Genomic DNA, 21,371 nt, shown 5'->3' with positions numbered 1-21,371 from the left:
AAGCAATTGTATACTTATAAATTAATATAATATTCTTAAACATATTACAATTATAAAAACTTATAAATTAAGATTTAAATTGCTTACTTATATAAATGAAATATTTTCTTTTTTTCTAAAAAATCTCGTCCAATCACATGAAGCCACGTCAAATAAGAACTGGGCTTAGATCAGTTCTACATCAAGAACTAAAAAAAGTGTTTTAAGCCACTATTCATTATTTTTATAATTTTTTTGGGCTAAAAATACCCTTGGTGTTCTCCAATTAATGATGGCCTTAAGATGTCGATGGTCGGCATATAAACAAACTTTTAATAGTAATATAGATGATGATGGGGGCTATGATGAATGCTACTCTATCGGTTTCTACTTTTAGGTGGAGATCTGACAAAATAGCCAACAACATCTCGACATTTGTGGTAACCTTTTTTTCTTTTTTTTCTATTTTTAAATGTGAAACCCCTTTTTATATACCGAAATAGAAAGCAAATCTTTTTAGTGGCCATAAATACATGAGTAGTAGTGGTTTTCCATGATTAGCCATTAGCCATAAATTTGGGGATTTTTGGGTTACTATGTAGTAGTGAATTTATTATAATGTAGATACTATACTAATTGAACAACTAATTCTGAGATTTAAAACTTCTTTTTTTTTTCATTTTATAATTTTATTTTATTTTCTCGAAAAACATTGATGAAAAATTAATTCAAAATCTCTTATTGTTATCTCTCTTACCATTTCAATAATTTTTAGTCAATTAAAAACAATCTCTGTCATATCTATATCTATATATACATTTTTGGAGACATTTAGTAAATAAATCTTGAAGTTCATATCTATTTACAAACATGCTATTGACATTAATTATTAATTTGTTTTTCATTTAAGTAATTAATAATAAGTTTTGATTTTGGAAAACAAGATTTCCCTTCATAATAAAATTTCCCTTAATTAATTAATATTTAATTTCCAATTTTACAAAACAATATGAATTAATTTTATTAATTTTATAATTACACAATATTTAATTGTATGTTATAGTTCCTATAATAATAAACCTCAAACAAAATACTTTTTACACTAACTAATATATATATGTATTTGTAAGGTTGTACATTTTAAAAAATACAAATTAAATATCAGTTATTAATATAGTTAATCTACAAAATAAATAACATTTTATTTTTATTAAAAAATAGCTAGTTATTTACAATAAGATATCAATAAATAAATAAAATATTACAAATGATTATATTATGAAGATGCTAACTTCATAAAATTAAGTACTTAAAATTAAGTTCAGAGTTCATAACTTCATATTAAAATCGAAATTAATTGTTTTGTTATACACTTGTACTATTAGTATTTAATTATTACAGAGAGTAGAATGCCCATTGTTTGTCAGAAAACGTTGTAAGTAGAAGGGTACATCCGTCATTACACTCAATGACCCCATACTTTGACAAATCATAACTAAACAAAAGCGAAACTCTCTCTCATATGTTTTGTTGTATTAGCTTACTTCAAGCTGTGGTTTAAACAGAGCAGAGAAAGCTGTTCTCTTTTTATATACGGTGAGAGGAAACGAGAGCTGATAGATAGATAGAGAGAGAGAGAGAGAAACAGAGCTCAAGATCACGAGCCCTTTTCTTCTTCTTTGGTCTTCATCATCGAGCGATCAAAGGAACAAAAAAAAAAGATCTCAAGAAACCCACTTGTTGTTGGTTAGATACTTCACGGGTCTCTGAAACGTCTCTTTCTTACAACTATAAATTGATCACCCCACTAGTCCTTCCCTCCTCTCAACGGCTCAAGTTACTACACGTCACACCCGTTTTTCATTTCCTCGGATGTCGAGGTGACGTTAGATTAGAAAAAAATTACTCTTCTTGAGGCAGAGATTGTAGCTAGTTGCAGAGAGACAGCGGAAAGAGGTAAAAAAAATGGATCGACCAGCAGTGAGTGGTCCAATGGATTTGCCGATTATGCACGATAGCGATAGGTATGAGCTCGTCAAAGATATTGGCTCCGGTAACTTTGGAGTTGCGAGATTGATGAGAGACAAGCAAAGTAACGAGCTTGTTGCTGTTAAATATATCGAGAGAGGTGAGAAGGTCAGTTTCTTTNACTTAAAATTAAGTTCAGAGTTCATAACTTCATATTAAAATCGAAATTAATTGTTTTGTTATACACTTGTACTATTAGTATTTAATTATTACAGAGAGTAGAATGCCCATTGTTTGTCAGAAAACGTTGTAAGTAGAAGGGTACATCCGTCATTACACTCAATGACCCCATACTTTGACAAATCATAACTAAACAAAAGCGAAACTCTCTCTCATATGTTTTGTTGTATTAGCTTACTTCAAGCTGTGGTTTAAACAGAGCAGAGAAAGCTGTTCTCTTTTTATATACGGTGAGAGGAAACGAGAGCTGATAGATAGATAGAGAGAGAGAGAGAGAAACAGAGCTCAAGATCACGAGCCCTTTTCTTCTTCTTTGGTCTTCATCATCGAGCGATCAAAGGAACAAAAAAAAAAGATCTCAAGAAACCCACTTGTTGTTGGTTAGATACTTCACGGGTCTCTGAAACGTCTCTTTCTTACAACTATAAATTGATCACCCCACTAGTCCTTCCCTCCTCTCAACGGCTCAAGTTACTACACGTCACACCCGTTTTTCATTTCCTCGGATGTCGAGGTGACGTTAGATTAGAAAAAAATTACTCTTCTTGAGGCAGAGATTGTAGCTAGTTGCAGAGAGACAGCGGAAAGAGGTAAAAAAAATGGATCGACCAGCAGTGAGTGGTCCAATGGATTTGCCGATTATGCACGATAGCGATAGGTATGAGCTCGTCAAAGATATTGGCTCCGGTAACTTTGGAGTTGCGAGATTGATGAGAGACAAGCAAAGTAACGAGCTTGTTGCTGTTAAATATATCGAGAGAGGTGAGAAGGTCAGTTTCTTTCTCCTTTACCAAAACTGTTTTACTTTTATGTTTCAACTCCTCTCTAGGTTCTTGAATTCAAAGATTCCATTTTTTTTGTTCTCATCATCCAATCATGATTGCTTATGTCATGAATGGTTTTGAACTTTTGATTATTGATGCTGACATGAGTAAATGGTTTCTCTGTTCTGCATGCTCTGTTTTTTTTGTCTGTGTTGTCTAATGTTGTTTTAAAGGCTGTAGGTGTTTTTGATGCTATGGAATTATGATAATTCGAATATTGAACTTGATATTAATGGTAGGAGATTTTTTTTTGAATTTACTACAGATAGATGAAAATGTAAAAAGGGAGATAATAAACCACAGGTCCTTAAGACATCCAAATATCGTAAGATTCAAAGAGGTTTGTTTTCAAGTCCCTTTAAGCTGTTTACTTACTACTAACTAACATTCAAGAGAAAGTAAATTCTATATTTATTTCTCATGTTTGCTTCAGGTCATATTAACTCCGACCCATTTAGCCATTGTTATGGAATATGCATCTGGAGGAGAACTCTTCGAGCGAATCTGCAATGCAGGCCGCTTCAGCGAAGACGAGGTTTATTCTCTCTTGTCTCTCTTTTTAGATTGATCGTTAATGTAAGATTCAAAATACTGAGGGTAATATTACCTTGTAGGCAAGGTTCTTCTTCCAACAGCTCATTTCAGGAGTTAGTTACTGTCATGCTATGGTAATGAGAAATGTTCATTTTCAAAATCAATGCTTCATCCTCTGTGAAAAAGGGCTGACTCAAGTGATTAAATTTTATGTTGTAGCAAGTATGTCACCGAGATTTAAAGCTTGAGAATACCTTATTAGATGGTAGCCCGGCTCCTCGACTAAAGATTTGTGATTTCGGATATTCTAAGGTATCTTTTCTTTGTCAACCATTTCAAAAACTATACTTTTTACTGTGACTTTAAGCTTTGTGTGTGTTTTTCTTCAGTCCTCTGTGTTACATTCACAGCCAAAATCAACTGTTGGAACTCCTGCTTATATCGCTCCCGAGGTTTTACTAAAGAAAGAATATGATGGAAAGGTACTTTATAATCATAGTTCCCAGACGACTAACGAGTATAGTAACCATATATTCTACAAACAAACAAATCTTTCTTGCTCTATACATATAGGAGAAAAATGCTTTTTCTTGATGAAAACAATCTCGTTGAGTATCTTTGCTCTTAAAGCATTTTGGTGAAGAGAGCTATTTGAAAAATTTATCATTCTTGAATTGGTCAAATGCATTCATAATTGGTCAGGTTGCAGATGTTTGGTCATGTGGGGTAACTCTGTACGTCATGCTTGTTGGAGCATATCCTTTCGAAGATCCCGAGGAGCCAAAGAATTTCAGGAAAACTATACATGTGAGAGTCTTTCTTCATGCTTTAATAGTTGAAACATGTAAGTAATGGACTCTGTGCTTTCTTGCTATCTAAACAATCTGTTATGTTCTTGCTCAGAGAATCCTGAATGTTCAGTACGCTATTCCGGATTATGTTCACATATCTCCTGAATGTCGCCATTTGATCTCCAGAATATTCGTTGCTGACCCTGCAAAGGTATAACTACCCCCAAAGCATATATACACACCTCTAATCAATGTTCTTTATAGTATGATTGAAACAAGCTGCTTGCATTTTGTATGTTTATTAATGTGTTTGCTGAATTGGCTAATCTTGGTTGGTTTCTTGACAGAGGATATCAATTCCTGAAATAAGCAACCACGAATGGTTTCTGAAGAATCTACCTGCAGATCTCATGAACGATAACACATTAAACAGTCAGTTTGATGAATCGGATCAACCGGGACAAAGCATAGAAGAGATCATGCAAATCATTGCAGAAGCAACTGTTCCTCCTGCAGGCACTCAGAATCTGAACCATTATCTCACAGGTGAAACAATACAAAACATAAAATTTTCCATTTCTTGTCTTTTTTCTTACCTTCTCCATGTTTGAAAAAAACTTCTCATTATTTGGATAAACAGGAAGCTTGGACATAGATGACGAAATGGAGGAAGACCTAGAGAGCGACCTCGATGACCTTGACATAGACAGTAGCGGAGAGATTGTGTATGCAATGTGATACCACCTCTATGGTTTCTGCTACAAAAATGTAATAACAAAAAAAGTTGAAGAATAAGGTGTCTTGTATGCTATTGAGATTGTCCCAACTTTGTTAATGGGGACACTTTGAATCTTTGATATGCAATCGACGGGTGTTTCTAAACAAAACTTGAAAAGAAAAAAAAAACATTTTCATCAATTGGTATTTGAATGCTTTTGCTTGGAAAACTATATATGGAACCAGTAGTTTATTTACTTTTGTTCAAAAAAGAAAAAAGAAGTTTTGTTTACAAGCTATTTATTTTATTACTGATTCATTTTGATGTTAGTTCTTTAGACATGTTTTTTTTTTCTTTGCTTTTATTAGATATATGTAGTAATTTTAATATTGTCTCACAGTTATAAAATCCGATTAGTTGAACAAAGGCAAAGTGATATCAGTCTCAAACAAAAGTTAACAACTAGGCTACATCGAATATACTAAGCAAAACAGAAATAAATCGATATTCTGTAATATGTAGATGAGCGTGTCTACTAAATCTACTCCTAATAACGTAATAATTGAAGCTAAATGCGATGATGTTTTCATTTTTCACTATATATATAAAAAAAAAGTCAAAACCCGCATAAATGTAGGCAGATCACATTTCATGCATATTAATTATTAGAGACCCCAATTATTTATTTAAATTTTGTCATATGATACTAAATACTGGACGCACGTACGGTAAATTGGCTCAAATTAGAAGGTGAGTTAATGCGCTTACTCACACAGTCACAGCTTCGTTTTTGCTCTGTTAATAACTTAATAGTACTAAATCAGGAGTATTATTATTCCTACTTTATACTAATAGTATTATACATTGTGTTTATTATGCAAAGAAAGGGAAGAAGAAAATAGGCAATTACGATGTTTTTGATTAAAATAAAATATTGAAGCATGCATACATGGTCGACCTATGTGACAGTGTCTCCTGTTACTGTAACATAACCTGAATTATTTTGAGCTATAGATAAGATCTGTCTGCCTTATCAACTGATATCATGTCATTGTTGTCTTCTTATCTTCGTTATTTTCTCTTACTCGCAACTATTTGTTTGCACCATTCATTTGACCTATTCACTCTCGGTATAGGTTTTCCCCCCTTTTGGACAAGGGTAAAAGACCGAAGTCTTAGTCTATTGTAAGTCGCACAAATATCGAATTGGACGTTCGGTATGAGAAATTAACGATTTTGACAAGATTTCCAAGGACACTTGTGGGATTATGTTTTTTTTATTAGGGTTTTACTTTCATTACAAAACTCTACATAATGTCAATGGAATTTGAGTGTAATTTAAACGCATAGTACTTTGAATTTAAACAGAATTTAATTTATGACAAAGTTTACTCAGATTTCACACTGAAAACATAAATCATTCATATGTATAAAATTAGTAAAAGAAATTACTAAAACAACATTTTGTTTTTTTGTCCAAAACAAATTAATTAAACAATAAAGATTAAAAAAATACAAAAATTACTATTTCTGAATTTTGAAGAGTTTTACAGATATTAAAAATATATAATTTGTAGCAAATGAATCATATGAATCCATTGTAATTTGCGAAAGATTTGTCACTAAAACAAAATTGTAACTAGTCAAAACATCAACTGTCTCTTATTTACTGCCAGACTAGCCCTGCAGTTTGCCATTGCAGGGTTGCTCACTGGTGTTGACACTTTATCAGCCTTCAAGTCCCTCCACAATCGGCTGAACCAAAATATTTTACTTAAAATCCAATTAAATAGGTAAAAATACTAATGTGGTAAAATTGATACAAAATATCTATTCATTTCATAATTCCATATCCATATTGTTACAATTTTTATTAACCGTACGATTATATAGCTACAATTTTATGTTTTTTTTTCTTTGTCACATAACAAAAGACTTGGACAATTGATGGGTGTTTCTAAACAAATATAAATAATGAAAATGTATAGTTCAATAAAAAAGATGTTGATATTCATACAAATCAAGTACATTATTGGCATGGTCCTTTTGATAAAAAATGAATGACTTGCTTGAAAAGGACTAATATATTTCTGTAGTATATGTGCTGTATGCCCTTGGCTTATTCGACATCGTAGTGTGGGGGAGAGATCTCTAATTCTCTATTATGAGGAGGATGCGACCGCTTGTCCTGCTGTTGAGTATATACGGAAACGATTAGGACAAGCTAATAGAGACCTAATCTTGTTCAAGTTACATTCTCTTTTATTTTCGGTGAGTTAAAATCAAAACTTAAACTATCATATCTGCTCAAAAAAAGTAGTTGAATTTTCGCTTTTACTTTCCAATATGTCGGAGAAGTATATTTCACTCAAGTCACATGTAAATAACTTTTTTTGTTGGTGAGTTTAGATAATTTATAACTGAGAGTCTGAGACGAAGATAATTGCTTTTTAATTAGTTGAAAACACTTATTTCAAATATGAATCTTACAATTAATGAGATACATCGAAGAATTAAGAATATATATGATTGGATATATTAAATCCAAAAATAAGTGAAAAATTACCAAAAGAAAGTGGAGGCATTAAATCCAAAAATAAGTAAAAATCATTAAACTGCCAAGTAAAAAAATTAGGGCTGGGCATTCGGGTAACCCGTTCGGGTTCGGATATTACCCATTCGGATTCGGGTAAATGGGTTTAGAAAAATAGAACCCATTAGGTATTTTTAGATATATGGGTTCGGTTTGGTTTGGGTACTATCGGATTCGGGTCGGTTTGGATTACAAATTTTAGAACTCGATTGGTACCCGAACTACCGGGTACCCAAAAAATATAATTAAATTTAAATAAATTTAGTTAAATTTTGACTTACATAACAAAATATTTTAGATATTTTGATTATTTTTGATATTTAGGTATAAAATTAAATGAAATATTCAAAATTATAATCATAATTTTGGGGTAATTGCATTATATTAATGATAAATATTATAAATATGTTTATATGTTCGGGTTTAATGGGTACCCAAATGGGTACCGGATATTACCCGACCCTAACTCGAACCCACAGATATTAGAAAATAGAACCCAATAGGGTTTTATAGGCAAACCCGTACCCAACCCAAACCCGATTTTTCGGATCGGGTTCCGGATTGGATATTCGGGTACGGTTTTTATGCGGAGGCCTAAAAAAATAGTGAAAACATTAGTACTATAATTTTTTTTTTTTTTAAACTATACGTGCAATACGGAATTCGGGTAAATGCATTTCAGATCTCGTTTCATTGAATATTGTCGGTCGTTTTGAGAGAGAGAGAGAGTCTCGCGTGGGTTAAAAGAAAAAGCTCGTCCTTTCGGAGCGTTCAAAAGTCACACGCTCCATACCCCAAATTTTTAGAGAAATTTGCAAATATTAATCTTACAAACTTATAAATTTAATATATAATAGATATATATATATATATATATGGCAACTTCAAATTTGTCATGTGAATAAAATTTCAAAATGATTCTTCCTATTTTTTTGTTAGTCTCTATCATAACAAAACAAAACCAAAAAAAAATTATATACATAACAATATCATTTGGAGTGGGGACGTCGTCATCTGAAGATTATAGATATAAATAAATAGAAAGAAAGATGAAGTGAGAGAGAGTTTGAAAGAAAAGAAAGGAAGAAAAAAAGAAACAGAGAAAAAAAAATGGTGATAAAAAGGATAGAGCTGTGTATAGAGCTAATGAAGATAGGTATGGAGTTCGTGGTGGTGGTGGCTGAAGCCGTCCAAATTGTTATGCGGCAAAACCTCAACCACCACCGTGCTCGTACACCTCCGCGTCTCATCCGCCATGGCCTCGTCCCTTATCCCGCTTCTCACCCTTCTCCATTCCTCTTTGGATTTTTCCCTTGAATATTAAGAAACATGAAATTTTATATTCTGCTTCTTTCTCCTTTTCTTCTTCTTCTTTATTACTTTTTTTTTTGTTTTGGTTGTAGATATATAATTAGGTGTTACTCTTGTTGATTCTACTTTGTAAAAATCAGATTTGCAGCTTTCTATTGAACTCTTTTTCTTTTCTTTCTTTTTTTTTCTGGATTAATATCGTGTAAGCAAACAATTTGCAGGATAAAAATAAAAAATAACAAACCAAGTAATACACGCAATTGGGTTGAAGAATATTAAGACGTGCAGCGGAAACAGTTTGCCCCCTAAGCTAAGTCCAGGTTCAACCAAAAAAATTGTTAATGTTTTCATATGTTTCTTTCCTTATGTACTTCTTCATGGCAATCTTGATTAGTCTTGGGAGATGCCTTGGTGTTCTGGGGTTTGAACCTGGACTTTTTCTTATATTTGGAAAGAAGAAGAAATAAAACTGTAGAAACTGAACATGGTTCGTTAAATCGGTTAATATATACTATCCCATTATATTCCCCGTAATGATCAGTAGTAACTAACTAGGCATTTGTGCAATTGTCTTGTCTTGGGGTTTACCTCTATTAAAATAATTCGCAATAATATCCCCTTCAAAGCTCCACAATTTTCAAAAGATTTTTTTTTTACATATGTAATTAAGGAATATACATGTTTAAATGTTTAGTTCGTTTACTTAAAATATAGTTTTTTGTTTTTGTAATTTGTATACTTCGGCCATTATCTTCATCTTGTTTTTCGTATATACATTTCTTTGAACAAAAAAAAAAGAAAAAAGAAAAACGGGTATATATATAAATCCCTTTCACCGTGAGAAGATATGTATATATGTTTAGTACATATGCGTCCAAGTTCATTGTATGTCACGAAAATAGTACTAAACATATGTACTTATCTAATGTTTTTCTTTAATCTCTACTTTACAATATTACATTATTAAGAAAAACAATAAAAACTTTTTTTTATATATTAGGATATTATTGATGCAATAAAATCATACAATTTGTCATTGTTAGCATTAGATGTAAATTAATTAATAACTTGCAGAATAGTTTATAACGAAATCTGATGAATAAAAAACGTTTTTCCAGGGGTGCAATTGTAATTTTTATGATGGATTATTAAAACTTTTCACAGAAAGGACTTTTACGTATCAAATACAACGTAAATACGAATTATGTTTTAAGGTTGAAAGATTTTGACCCCCAGTGCGATGTAGGTAGGTTTATATATCACCAAGAAACAAAAAAAAAAAAAAACATTATGTGTAGTGTCAGGTGTGAGGTGACGCTAAAGATAGCAACAGCCGGTGAATTGGATTTGGGTTTAAGATCTAGAGTCTACCACGATGCGTCTTTATCATGTTGCAGATGATGACGGTTGTAATTATATATTGCCATATTTGTTCATTCCTCTTTTTCACCTTCCAAATTCAAACTCGTAATCTTCAAATTGAAAGTTTTTTTTAAGAACTAAGATTTACGCTATATATAACACACGTATCTAATTTGATATCCAACCCAATGAAAAGTCCAAGTAATTGAAGCTGTAGTTTAGGTGAAATGGAAAATGTAGTACACAAAAAAAAAAAAAAATGTAGTACATATCTATTTTTTTTTTTCATTTGGAAAGTGTAGTTTTATTAAGATTACACTACAAGAAAACATTTGATTTTCCTACTGCAGATTTCGAAGGAAAGTAGAAAGAAACACGTGTTTCCTTACATTTTCCTACAAAAAAATGTTGGAGGTAATAGCCCGAAGAAAATCGGTTTTGGTAGAAATTTCGTAGGAAATCGGTTTTACCAATTTCCTACCAAAACGTTTTCGTAAAAATTTTGTAGAAAAATGGAAAAAAACTTTTTAACTATTTTCCTACCAAATATTCCTAAGAAAATCATTCTTACTATTTTCCTACCAAATATATATTACAATTTTCCTACCATATGTTTCCTTCTAGTTTTCTACCAAAATATTCTGGTGAGATTCCTATGATTTTCTACCAAATTAATAAATAATATATAAAATATTTTTTTTCCAATAATAATATTAATTCCGAAATTGAATAAAAATAAAATTATCATTAATGATTAATTTGAATAATACATATATATAATTAATCTAAAAGAAATATAAATTCATTTATATCAAATTATTATTCTTTTAAACATATAACATAACCAAATCAATCCAACTGGTATGGTTAATTAGGACTACAAACCGTCCTAAACTGAAATAAACCACCCATCTCCGATGTCGGAGAAAGTATCACCTCTGTGAGGATTTCCATCCTTGCCATAGATTCCTTAGCTTCCTTGCCATAGATTCTTTAGTTTCCTCGCTGCAGCTTACTGGCCTCACCACATCAGAGCCGCTATCCAAGCTACACCGCCGCTGGGATTAAGCTCATGAGAGCGACGTTTTTCCGGAACAGAATCCTTGATCGAAAGATGAAGAAATTACCGCCTGTGTTGTTGGACAAACTTGGAGTTCTTGGCGACTTTCTCTGCAAATGAACCAAATACATTTACATAAGTAAGGGTTTCCAGCACAAGCGATCCAAATTTACATTTTCGATGAAGATCGGTCAGATCTGAAGAGACATACCAGTGAATCCAGCCGTGAGATTGGTGATGAGGACGCTGGTGACTGCAAATCAAGTGAGAAACTGCCAACAACGCTTCACGCGAAGAGAAGAACTCACCCAAAAGAAGAAAAAAATGTAAGAGACGAATACCCTCCAGATCTAAGTTTGGGTGGAGGCGTGAAATATTTTTAAGGGGAGAAAATAGATTAGGTTTATTTAGTTTGTAGGAATTCTGAAGGTAATTTTTTTTTACAGGAAATTAGTAGGAAATAAATTTAGTAAGAAATTGGTAAGAAAAGTTTCTTACCATTTTTATTACGAAATTGTTTCGATACAGTTTTTGTAGGAAATTGGAAAAAAAATTTCTTATTAAATTTATACCGCTTTGATTCTTATTTAATTCCTTCCATTTTCTTATAAATTTTCTTATGACTCTAGATTTTGAAAGAATTTCGTAGGAAATTTCCTACGACTTTCTTACGATTATAGTTTGTAGAAAATTTCATACTAATTCCCTACAACAACTGTTTTTCGTAAAATATTCGTAAGTCTTTTGTAGGAAAATTCTCTTACCAAAATTTTTGTAGGAAATTTGGTAGGGTTTCACCATGTTTTCTTGTAGTGTTCGGTATTGAAAGTTATGGTTAGAGAGTTAACACTTTCATCTTTCAAACGTTAATTAAATACCAAAAGCTAATCCGGTGGGAACAAACTCAATTATTTAAAGTTGGGCGAGAGTAGTTGTTAACTTAAAACTTAATGCACTTGTCATGTCTTTCTCAACGTACATTAATTTTTTTTGCTGCGAAACATATTATAAAATTTAGTTGATACCTGACCATAGCTGACCATTTGAAAACGAGTTGGTTGGCTTACGATGAGTTGACTCTGCTTGCATTATTTACTATCGGATCAGATTGACATTTTTATTTTATACATACCACATTTGATGATTATGTTACAAAATATAATGGTTTAGTGCTTGAGAACTAGCTAGCTTTGTTGGTCGAGCCCATGCCTTGCAAGCTAGTACTGTACTACGTATATTCATCGATCCCTCATCCTAGAGAGTAGAGAGAGACTTGAAACCCCAAAAACCAAAAGCAGTCGGAACATTATATACATACATACATATAACAGATCAGACTACGTAGTTCAAGTTTCTACAGAAAGCAATGCGTATATAATAAAGTTTTCATAATTCACCATTACAAAATTGTGCATGCCGATATGCCAAAAAAATATGATTCCTCCGTTTCAAAATATAAGATGTTTTAGAGAAGTTTTTTATTTCATAATATAGGATATTTTTAAATTTCTATGCAACTTTTAGATTAGTTGAGTATTTTATATTATGCATTATTGTTTCTGATTGGTTGAACTTATTAAAAGTAAAGTCTTCTAAATTTGTGTGCTTTAGTTAAAACATCCTATACTGTATTTTGGATCGGAGGGAGTATATATTAAGATGAAAGTAACGTAACACAACAGCATCTCACATTAATGAGTTAGTTGGCTGGTAATAATACTACAAAAACAGTGATGTCTTTATCAATTAAAATAGTACTCCCTCTGTTTCACAAAAATTGATGTTTTGACACTTTCACACATATTAAGAAAAATTTTAGTTTTTATTTATAAATTAATTTATAATTATTTTTTGGTAGAGAGAGAAAATATAAACCAATAACAATTCAAAAAATTTAAATATTTTCAATGATTAATTTTTGAAGTGAACAAAACATCAATCTTTGTGGGACAAAAAAATATCCCAAAACATTAATTTTTGTGAGAGAGAGGAAGTATCTTTTTGTGTGTTCATATTTCGAGAGAATAAACGTTGCAATTAAGATTTAAGACATTGGATTAGGTGTTGCGAATCAGATTCCCTTAACATAGTAGGTCAAAATATAATTAATGTCAGTATTAAAAGGAGTATATCCGTACTGATTGGTAACTATTTACAAAACTGTACAAATATACAGTTTTAAAATTTATCAATCACAAAAACTTTACCAAAAGTTTTACTTTCAATTTTTTGAATAGTTTTTATGTACAACTTTTTTTTATTTACAAGTATTAAGTAACAACTTAAGTTTTTCTGTATAATTTGATGCACAGCACCCATCAGACCCATTATATTAGTACATATTATGTAATAATCTAGTCCTTTTTTGGTTTTATTTAAAAAAAAAAAATTCTGTTAAAATAAAATAATTAAATACGTACAGATATCTGCAATTCCAAAAGAGGATGGATGGTCACGGAAACAATTAATGATACTAACTGAACATGGACGAGAATTGAGGCAGATACAGTTTGAGAGTCATTGACGTAAAGACAAAAAAGCTTTCTCTAAATGTTCTTCTTTGTTTTGTAACTTTGTCGAATCCAATAAATAGGGCTACGAAAAGTTGTTTTCTAAAAATGGGTGGGTTTATATGAGAAAGGAAAGTTATATAAGCCCAGCTTTAGGCCCAATAATAACAAGTCAATTTTCAGTTTCACTACGGGAGTTCTCTTATTGTTTTTCACTGTTTTTTTTTTTTGTAATATAACTCGACGCTGAGACTTTTAATTTAATCAGTTGTTAAGAAAAATCGATCTTGCTAGTTGGTTTGTTCCAAAGTTCATTCATAGGTAAAAAGAGTTACTAAAATGATAAACCATTAGATAGTAACTTAGAAGAAGAGAAGAGTGTGAAAACAAACTCTTTTGCTTAGAAGTTTAATCGACCATAAGAAGTTGTGATGTACAAAATAAATATATGCGACCTGTTGTAACAACAACAACTCTTTTTACATTACCCTTCTTTCTTTTTTTGCATCTTCTTTTTTACCGTTTCTCTTCTTCTTCCTCAATTTTTTTCTTATTTGTTTACAAAATAGTCCAAAGACGATGCAGAGCTGCTGCTACTCATATATAGACTTCTTCTTCTTCTTTTCTCTTCCGACTGATATTAGTAGCCTGGGAACATTGGCGGCGGTGGGGATGCGTATTGGTGGCCGATGAACGTTGGTATGGTGAAATCATCATCACTTGGAGCTGGTGCTTGAGCCGTTGGGGAGTTGATCTTCGGTGGTCTTGGCGGAGATTGTGACGGCGGTGGCGAAAAGACCGTTGGTGTTGGTGAAGGTTGGACTGGCGATGGCGACGGTTTGACTGGTGTCTGTTGTGGTGGACTGGCCTTTGGCGGGTTAGCTGGAGGAGACAAGACCGGTGGTGGCGGTGAGTTAACAGGTGCTGGTGGCGGCGGAGAGTGAACCGGTGGCGGCGGGGAGTGAACCGGAGGGGGTGGTGGCGAGTGAACAGGTGGCGGTGGCGAATGGACCGGTGGTGGCGGCGGGGAGTAGATTGGCGGCGGTGGCGAAAAGACGGGAGGTGGGGGAGAGTAGACAGGCGGCGGCGGTGGCGAATACACCGGCGGTGGTGGAGAGTGAACAGGCGGTGGCGGAGATTGAACCGGTGGTGGCGGAGAGTGCACCGGCGGTGGTGGAGAGTGTACCGGTGGTGGCGGAGAGTGCACAGGAGGCGGAGGCGGAGAATGAACCAGCGGAGGTTGTGATTGAGGTGGAGGAGGGCTGCGCCTTTTCGTCACTGGAGATTGATCATAAGGATCATCCGGTTGCGGTGACTCTTTTGGCGGTTGTGGTTTTTGAACCGGCCGAGATGGAACTGCCGGAGTTGGAACTGGAGATGGTTTGTGAACCGGCGATGGTTTTTGAACCGGAGTAGTTGGAACTGGCGCTGGTTTGTGAACCGGCGTAGTTGGAAACGGCGATGGTTTGTATACTGGCGATGGTTCGTGAACCGGTGTAGTTGGAACTGGCGATGGTTTGTGAACCGGCGTAGATGGAACCGGCGATGGTTCCGATGGAGTTGAAGAGCCATCACCTCCGCCACCAGCACACTTGTCCTTGCTACAATCAACTGGGCGGTTAATCACGACAGCACATTCCTGGGAAGATCGTTGGTCAGGTCGAGCAGGCAAGCAATTACGTGTGTCGTCCAATGCAATTTCCTTGCGAGCACCACCTGGAACACACGAACCACCTTGTCCATTGAAGTAATTGTACGAGTAAGTGAAGTTCACCAAATTAGGCAACTTGCAAATGTTATCCGGTACAAGTCCTGTGAGTTTGTTCCCGGAGATATCAAATTCCTCCACACCGGTCAACCCGACAAAGCTAGTCGGGAGACGACCAATGAACGAGTTCTTGCTTGCATCGAAAACTGTTACATTCGATAACTTGCCGATTTCGGACGGAAAACAACCTCCCAAAGCATTGTCCATAAAGACAATCTCGTTGAGATTCTTCATATTGCCGATACTCTTAGGGATACAACCAGTGAATTTGTTGTTAGCAAAAGTCACAACCGAGGCCGGAGATTCCCCTAGAGATTCAGGAATCACCGAGGTGAATCTATTGTTGTTCAAGAAAATGGCGTCGAGTTGTTTCCTGAAAAGCTCAGTAGGGACTTGATCTTCGAAATCGTTGAACCTAAGGTCGAAGTATTTGACATCAGGCCAAGAGAGGACGACGTTAGGGAAAGATCCAACGAAACGGTTGTTACTGACATCGAATTCGTGCATTAGCTTCAGCTTCTCAAAGCTTTTAGGTATAATCCCGCAAAACCGGTTTGAATTCAAATGGAACATAGCAACATCCGTCATCAAACCAAGCTCAGCAGGCAAATGCCCTGCGATATCCGCACCGTTGAGGTCAACACCAGCTACAACCGTGACCTCAGAATCATCAAGAGCTGGCGCACAAACCACACCGGTGTAGCTACATACGTGCGACCCATGCCAGTTTCCCGTGGTGTTAAACGGGTCTGAATATATTGCCTTTTTCAAAGCCTGAAGAGCTATGTAAGCTTTCTTGAGCCTTGTGTTGGCAAATGTAGCCTTGAGATCAACCTCGTATTCAATGTCATCAGGAAGTTCGCCATTCTCTGGTAACATTAAGAGCTGTCGCTGCACAATGAAGGCAGCTTCTGTATCGGTTAAGGCAAATGTGACAAAGGAAGAAGATAAGAAGGAGAAGAATAAGAGGAAGAAGCAGCAGCCAAAGGACGGAGGTTTAGCCATGGCTAAAACAAAAACCTTGGAAAAGGCCCAAGGCTGCTTATAGAAGGGCATGAGAGGGTTCGAGGAGGACACAAAGCTGTATTATATTGATAAGCTAACGGTTTTTCATTTTGAAATCACCAACGGTTTCCCTTAACATACTTTTTCTATAATTAGGCCAACTCTTGATTTTAAGGATTTTGCTTCAGATCCGGAGGACATATTATCAATAATAGAAATGGTGGTTAAAAGAAACAAGTAAAAAAGCTAAAGCAGACTCTCTAAATCAAAACCGGTCACTATTATAGGACACATCCTTCAAAAAACGAGAGGCAGATGATTCATTACCGAACATCACGCAATGACACAAACCCTATTTGTCTCTCACCAGTTCACGTGTGCTGCAAGATACCTCCCCTGAGGGATTACGAACGATGTTTATATGCAAATCCAAGGGATCAAGACACAAACAATGGTAAATTCAATGTTTCTTCACAAGAGCTCCCTTGGCTTTTTCTCATAAGCAGTTTCTTCTCTATTCTAAACATTTCAAATTCCCTAGAATGACCAAAAAATTCTTAGTTAAAAATCTTTTTCTAAGAATGATGTGAAAACAAAAGTATCAAACATTTTCATTTCCTATACTTGCAATTTCATCGATTACGTCGTCCTTGTTTAGTCCATGATCCTTACAAACTTCACTGAAGGGTTAAAAATTTGCACTTCCGCTAATATGAATGGCTAAATTGCTAATATAAATCGTTAGACTATACATGTCAATAACTTATCGCATAAAACGCCATCCAAATAAAAAATCGCATTACTATGCAGTATAATACCATTCCCCGTGGCAAATCGTTACATTTTACTAGACATAAGTTCTGTAATTGTGTACATGTTTCTAAGGTAAATTTACCTTGACAGTAAGATGAGAAAATAATCAATTACTACTAAAAGAATTTATAAATTTCATTTTGAAAAAAGAAACAATGTTCTAGAAGGTGTAAAGTATATATGATATATGAAATAAATAAAAAAAGAATTTAAATTTGCCGATCATACTAATACTACCAAATATTTCCTAGTTAGCATAGACAATATTTAAGAGACACAAAAAACCAATGCTATTTCCATCCCATTAGATCCCTTTATAAGGCTCTCTTTAGCCTCACTCTATACAACAAACAAAACCCTCTCCACATTCGTCACCCACACTTTCTATTCTTTATCTCTATTCATAGTAATTCATCTACACTTCCTAAAGCTTTCACATTCTGGGCTTCACCATCCTTACCGGCACAACCTGAGAATATGTAGCAGCTTCTTTAGCAAAACTTCACCAACACAAGTGACGTTGTTTGGTATGTGATCTTTATCTATATTTACCTGGTCCTCCTTCAATGAGCTATCATCGTTGTTTGCTTCTCTTTCGCGTTTTCTGCTAACCTCTCCCTTCTCCTCTTCTTCATCTTCTTCTTCTCTGAAATTTTGACCTGACGCCTCTGTAGATAGAAGAAAAATCAATGGAGGCCAGAGTTTAGACTAGACATAATTTTACCATCAGGGAGAGACGAGCACACAAGTTCTAAGCAAAAGACATTCATGTGTGGGTTGGGTGATAAATAGATAGCAGACCAGATCTCATATACATGTCCTTCACTTCTTTGATTATCCTCAAGTCATATCAACTCTATGTTCAGCACCAAAGCCTTCTAAAAGCCAATGCAGAGTTAACTTAAGGACTGACTTAATCAAAAGTTTTCGCCTAATTCTAAAATAGATTTTACAATATGAACATAGTATAGTCTAATTGGGTACAAGACCATAAGAAGAAGAAAAGGACAAAAAGGGAAGATGCCAAACGTATAACTCATCATGAGGGGGTTCGACTAAACGAGGTAAGCAAAGGATACCTGAGTGTTTGGTTTCTTCATGACATGTCCTTGAACATTGGACAGCAGTTCCCAAGGTACCGTTTCCGTTGGAATTTTGAGGCTTGCTTCTTAATGTATTTTTTTGAGAACGAAACTCAGAAGACGCCTCGGAATGAGCTAGTTTCTTTCCAAAATTAACCTTTTGCCAGCAGCCATTTTGTAAGACAGTAAACTGCAAAACAAGAATGTTGTCAGTTTCACTAAAGGATTACAGAACAAACGAGGTCATAAAAGAAATAGCAAGAGAATCCGCGAACCTGATCAGTGGATTTGGGAGAGTTAGACGGCACATCACGAGTTCTAGAAAGTCTCTTCTGATTCTCTCCTCCAAGGAAGGAATACAACTGCCTAACAAAGGAGTTCTCCAAATAATCGAGATATGAGTTGTGTTTCTCATTCGTCCACTCAGCACATTCATCCTGCAAAAGGAAACGAGAATGATGTTAATAAACCATTAGACAACACACTTAGTCAACCAATTTTACAATCAGCTGCAACAAAAAAAAAGAAACAAGTCTTAACTTTTTACCGCACAATGTAAGAAGAACTTCATTGGCACAACGCATTAGTAAAAGGATTGCAATAATAAGCCAAAGGCATATCAAACAATGAAAAAAAGTGTGGTATGTGTATATGTACCAACCACAAATCACCAACTATAATTACTAGTTTAAAAGCAAGGATTTTTCGAATTGGCCGTTGGAAATGGATTATGATTGATACATATCTGAAGGGGTAAATTATAGATCTCAAGATCATCAGATTAGGCAAAGAGATTAGCCTCGGCGTCCAAAGAGTTGTTGAAAAATTTGAAATCATCTTGTTGTGCTAATAAGGGGGGACAAAAGAAACCCAAAGCAATCGCATTTAGAATACAAACCTGTGTAAAACAGATCTGAAGTTTCCTTCCCATATATAACAACACCAAAAGCTAACATAAATAAATTAGTTTCCAAATCGATACGAACAAACCAAAAAAGCAAAGATATTTTTGGTTTGTGTGTTTTTTACTAATTTCATTACGAAAAAAAATATCTAAAAATCTCCATAGAAGCAGAAAAATATAGTATAATTTTTTTTTTTTTTTTCCTTCTAATATACGAATCTAAGTTCAAATTCTAAGAAACTCTCCTAACTATAATATAGAAAAATCAAAAACGAGACCTAGAAAGGGAAGCAAAGAGGAAGATTTTGTGATGGTTTTTTACCAGTTTCGAATCAGCATCGCAACGAGAGGTATCAGCGGTGACACCGGACTCGAGCGAGTTGGATAGAGTCGACTCGCTCTGATGAGATTCAGAAGACGCCTCCTCCGCAGCGCCACGATCCATCTCCAAAGAAACAATATTCACCCTGAAATCATTCTCCATCGTTCCTCTCTCTGATTCCTAAACAAAAGAAAACTAATGATAATATCTGCGTCGTCTCTCCTTAGGATTAAAAAAAATGGTTCTTCTACGAAAGAGCCAAAGAGACCTTAAAGAGAGAGAGAGAGAGAGAGAGAGAGAGGGTAACGAGAATGAAGAAGAAATAGAAAGAGAGAGATGAAAAAGGAAAAAAAAAAGAGAGAAAGAGAAAATATCCACATGGCGTCGCTTTTACACGTGTTATAGTATGCCACGTCATCAGGGTGGCTGATAAAAATATCTTAATACAAATATGCAACAATCTCGTGTTTTCACTTAAATCACTCAAGATAATTATGTAGAATTGAAAACACCACTTGACCATAACAGTTACGTAGTTGTTGTTAAAAGGGATCTTTTAATCTTTTTTTATACCGTGTTTTGGGAATGTTGGTAATATTCATATACTTTAAACTATTAAAGCATGACATCCTCATCGTAGAATCCTTGCAATGTATGTGAACAGACGCTAAATATTTCTTGAGGTGACTAATCTCTGATTAATAAAAATAAATTTGCAACATGGTGCAGTATCATTTAAAAACTTAACAAAGTATTTTCTGAACTCTGAACTCCAAAGTCATAGTAACAAACTAACAAATGCTACGATTTTGTGAACTTCACGAAATAGCCGATCAACCGTCCACATATACACGACGGACATTCATTGTAAAATGACATCAAAACTGAAACACTTGTGATATCGGCATACCAAAAAGAACTAATAAGTTTCAAATTGGAACAGTAGCAACGGAGAGGAGCTTAACTTATTGCGACCCCAAAAGACTAATGTAACAGGTTATTGTCTCGATTCCAAAAATAATTGTATGCACGGCCGGACCTTTTTTGTTGACGTACAAAAGAAAAACCAAAATTGTGATACTTGAAGATATATATATACATATGTCTATAAGGCTTTGAGGCCTTTGATCCATATCTTTAATAGTTTGAGAAAGAAAAATAAAAAATACAATTCTTCCAACCAATTCACAATTCATATAACATAGTACCACATTAATCGGCTCTTACCACACACACACAATATGATTAGCAAACAAAAAAACATACTGGAGAAAGAAGTAAAATTATAATTTTGGTTAACCATATTAGCTTCTAAAATTTGAATTTCTAAAATCATATATCTATATTACAAAATTGCCATTCCTCTGTACATCACATCAGAACAAACAAGCGATAATAATTTCATTTAATGGTAGAAGTAAATTCATTTAATCATAATTGGAAAACATCAATTTGGTTCGCCGGAGAATTGTCGCACCGAACAAGCAACCACCTGAGCCCATTGCTTCAACCTCAGCTTCATCGTCTCCGGATCATCACCTTTTTCAATTCTCCACCGTCAGATCATTAAAAAAAAAAAAAAAAAAA

General features: G+C 34.4%; 5 protein-coding genes and 1 long non-coding RNA gene across 9 annotated transcripts in view; 2 read left to right on the top strand and 4 right to left on the bottom strand.

Moving 5' to 3' along the window:
* On the top strand, positions 1,525 to 5,254 carry LOC104716756 (serine/threonine-protein kinase SRK2E). Of its 4 annotated transcripts, none has more exons than XM_010434189.2 (10): positions 1,525 to 2,115; positions 3,277 to 3,351; positions 3,445 to 3,546; positions 3,626 to 3,679; positions 3,765 to 3,857; positions 3,935 to 4,027; positions 4,248 to 4,389; positions 4,480 to 4,547; positions 4,684 to 4,882; positions 4,977 to 5,254. In XM_010434189.2, exons 1-10 carry the CDS (start codon positions 1,945 to 1,947, stop codon positions 5,072 to 5,074), a joined length of 1,095 nt encoding a protein of 364 aa, XP_010432491.1. In that variant the 5' UTR covers positions 1,525 to 1,944; the 3' UTR covers positions 5,075 to 5,254. The 4 variants fall into 4 exon arrangements, with proteins under 4 accessions (XP_010432491.1, XP_019086086.1, XP_010432490.1 ...); XM_019230541.1 differs by having other exon boundaries at positions 1,529 to 2,115; positions 4,248 to 4,352; positions 4,449 to 4,547; positions 4,977 to 5,200; XM_010434188.2 differs by lacking the exon at positions 1,525 to 2,115 and adding an exon at positions 2,370 to 2,957 and having other exon boundaries at positions 4,977 to 5,200.
* Positions 8,545 to 9,485, top strand: LOC109127022. The gene has a single exon (XM_019231083.1). The coding sequence runs from the start codon at positions 8,758 to 8,760 to the stop codon at positions 8,962 to 8,964; it is 207 nt and encodes a 68-aa protein (XP_019086628.1). The 5' UTR covers positions 8,545 to 8,757; the 3' UTR covers positions 8,965 to 9,485.
* LOC104716755 lies at positions 11,101 to 11,867 on the bottom strand. The gene is made up of 2 exons (XR_756138.2): positions 11,592 to 11,867; positions 11,101 to 11,490 (listed from the first exon to the last, which is right to left on the bottom strand). It is a non-coding gene; the product is annotated as an uncharacterized LOC104716755 (long non-coding RNA).
* On the bottom strand, positions 14,229 to 16,862 carry LOC104716754 (pollen-specific leucine-rich repeat extensin-like protein 4). Its single transcript, XM_010434187.2, has one exon. The coding sequence runs from the start codon at positions 16,712 to 16,714 to the stop codon at positions 14,531 to 14,533; it is 2,184 nt and encodes a 727-aa protein (XP_010432489.1). The 5' UTR covers positions 16,715 to 16,862; the 3' UTR covers positions 14,229 to 14,530.
* LOC104716753 lies at positions 17,643 to 20,105 on the bottom strand. The gene is made up of 5 exons (XM_010434183.1): positions 19,785 to 20,105; positions 18,834 to 18,995; positions 18,556 to 18,748; positions 18,029 to 18,144; positions 17,643 to 17,945 (listed from the first exon to the last, which is right to left on the bottom strand). The coding sequence occupies exons 1-5, from the start codon at positions 19,944 to 19,946 to the stop codon at positions 17,910 to 17,912; spliced, it is 669 nt and encodes a 222-aa protein (XP_010432485.1). The 5' UTR covers positions 19,947 to 20,105; the 3' UTR covers positions 17,643 to 17,909.
* LOC104716752 overlaps positions 20,969 to 21,371 on the bottom strand; it is an 864-nt gene continuing 461 nt past the window's right edge. The window contains exon 2 of the mRNA XM_010434182.1: positions 20,969 to 21,323. Coding sequence (XP_010432484.1) covers positions 21,232 to 21,323 — 92 coding nt within the window. The 3' untranslated portion in view covers positions 20,969 to 21,231. The remainder of the gene's footprint in view (positions 21,324 to 21,371) is intronic.

The sequence above is a fragment of the Camelina sativa genome, chromosome 10 (assembly GCF_000633955.1).
Source record: "Camelina sativa cultivar DH55 chromosome 10, Cs, whole genome shotgun sequence".
Lineage (NCBI taxonomy): Eukaryota > Viridiplantae > Streptophyta > Magnoliopsida > Brassicales > Brassicaceae > Camelina > Camelina sativa.
Note: the sequence above shows the minus strand (reverse complement) of the source record. Positions and strands in the feature narration are given on the sequence as shown.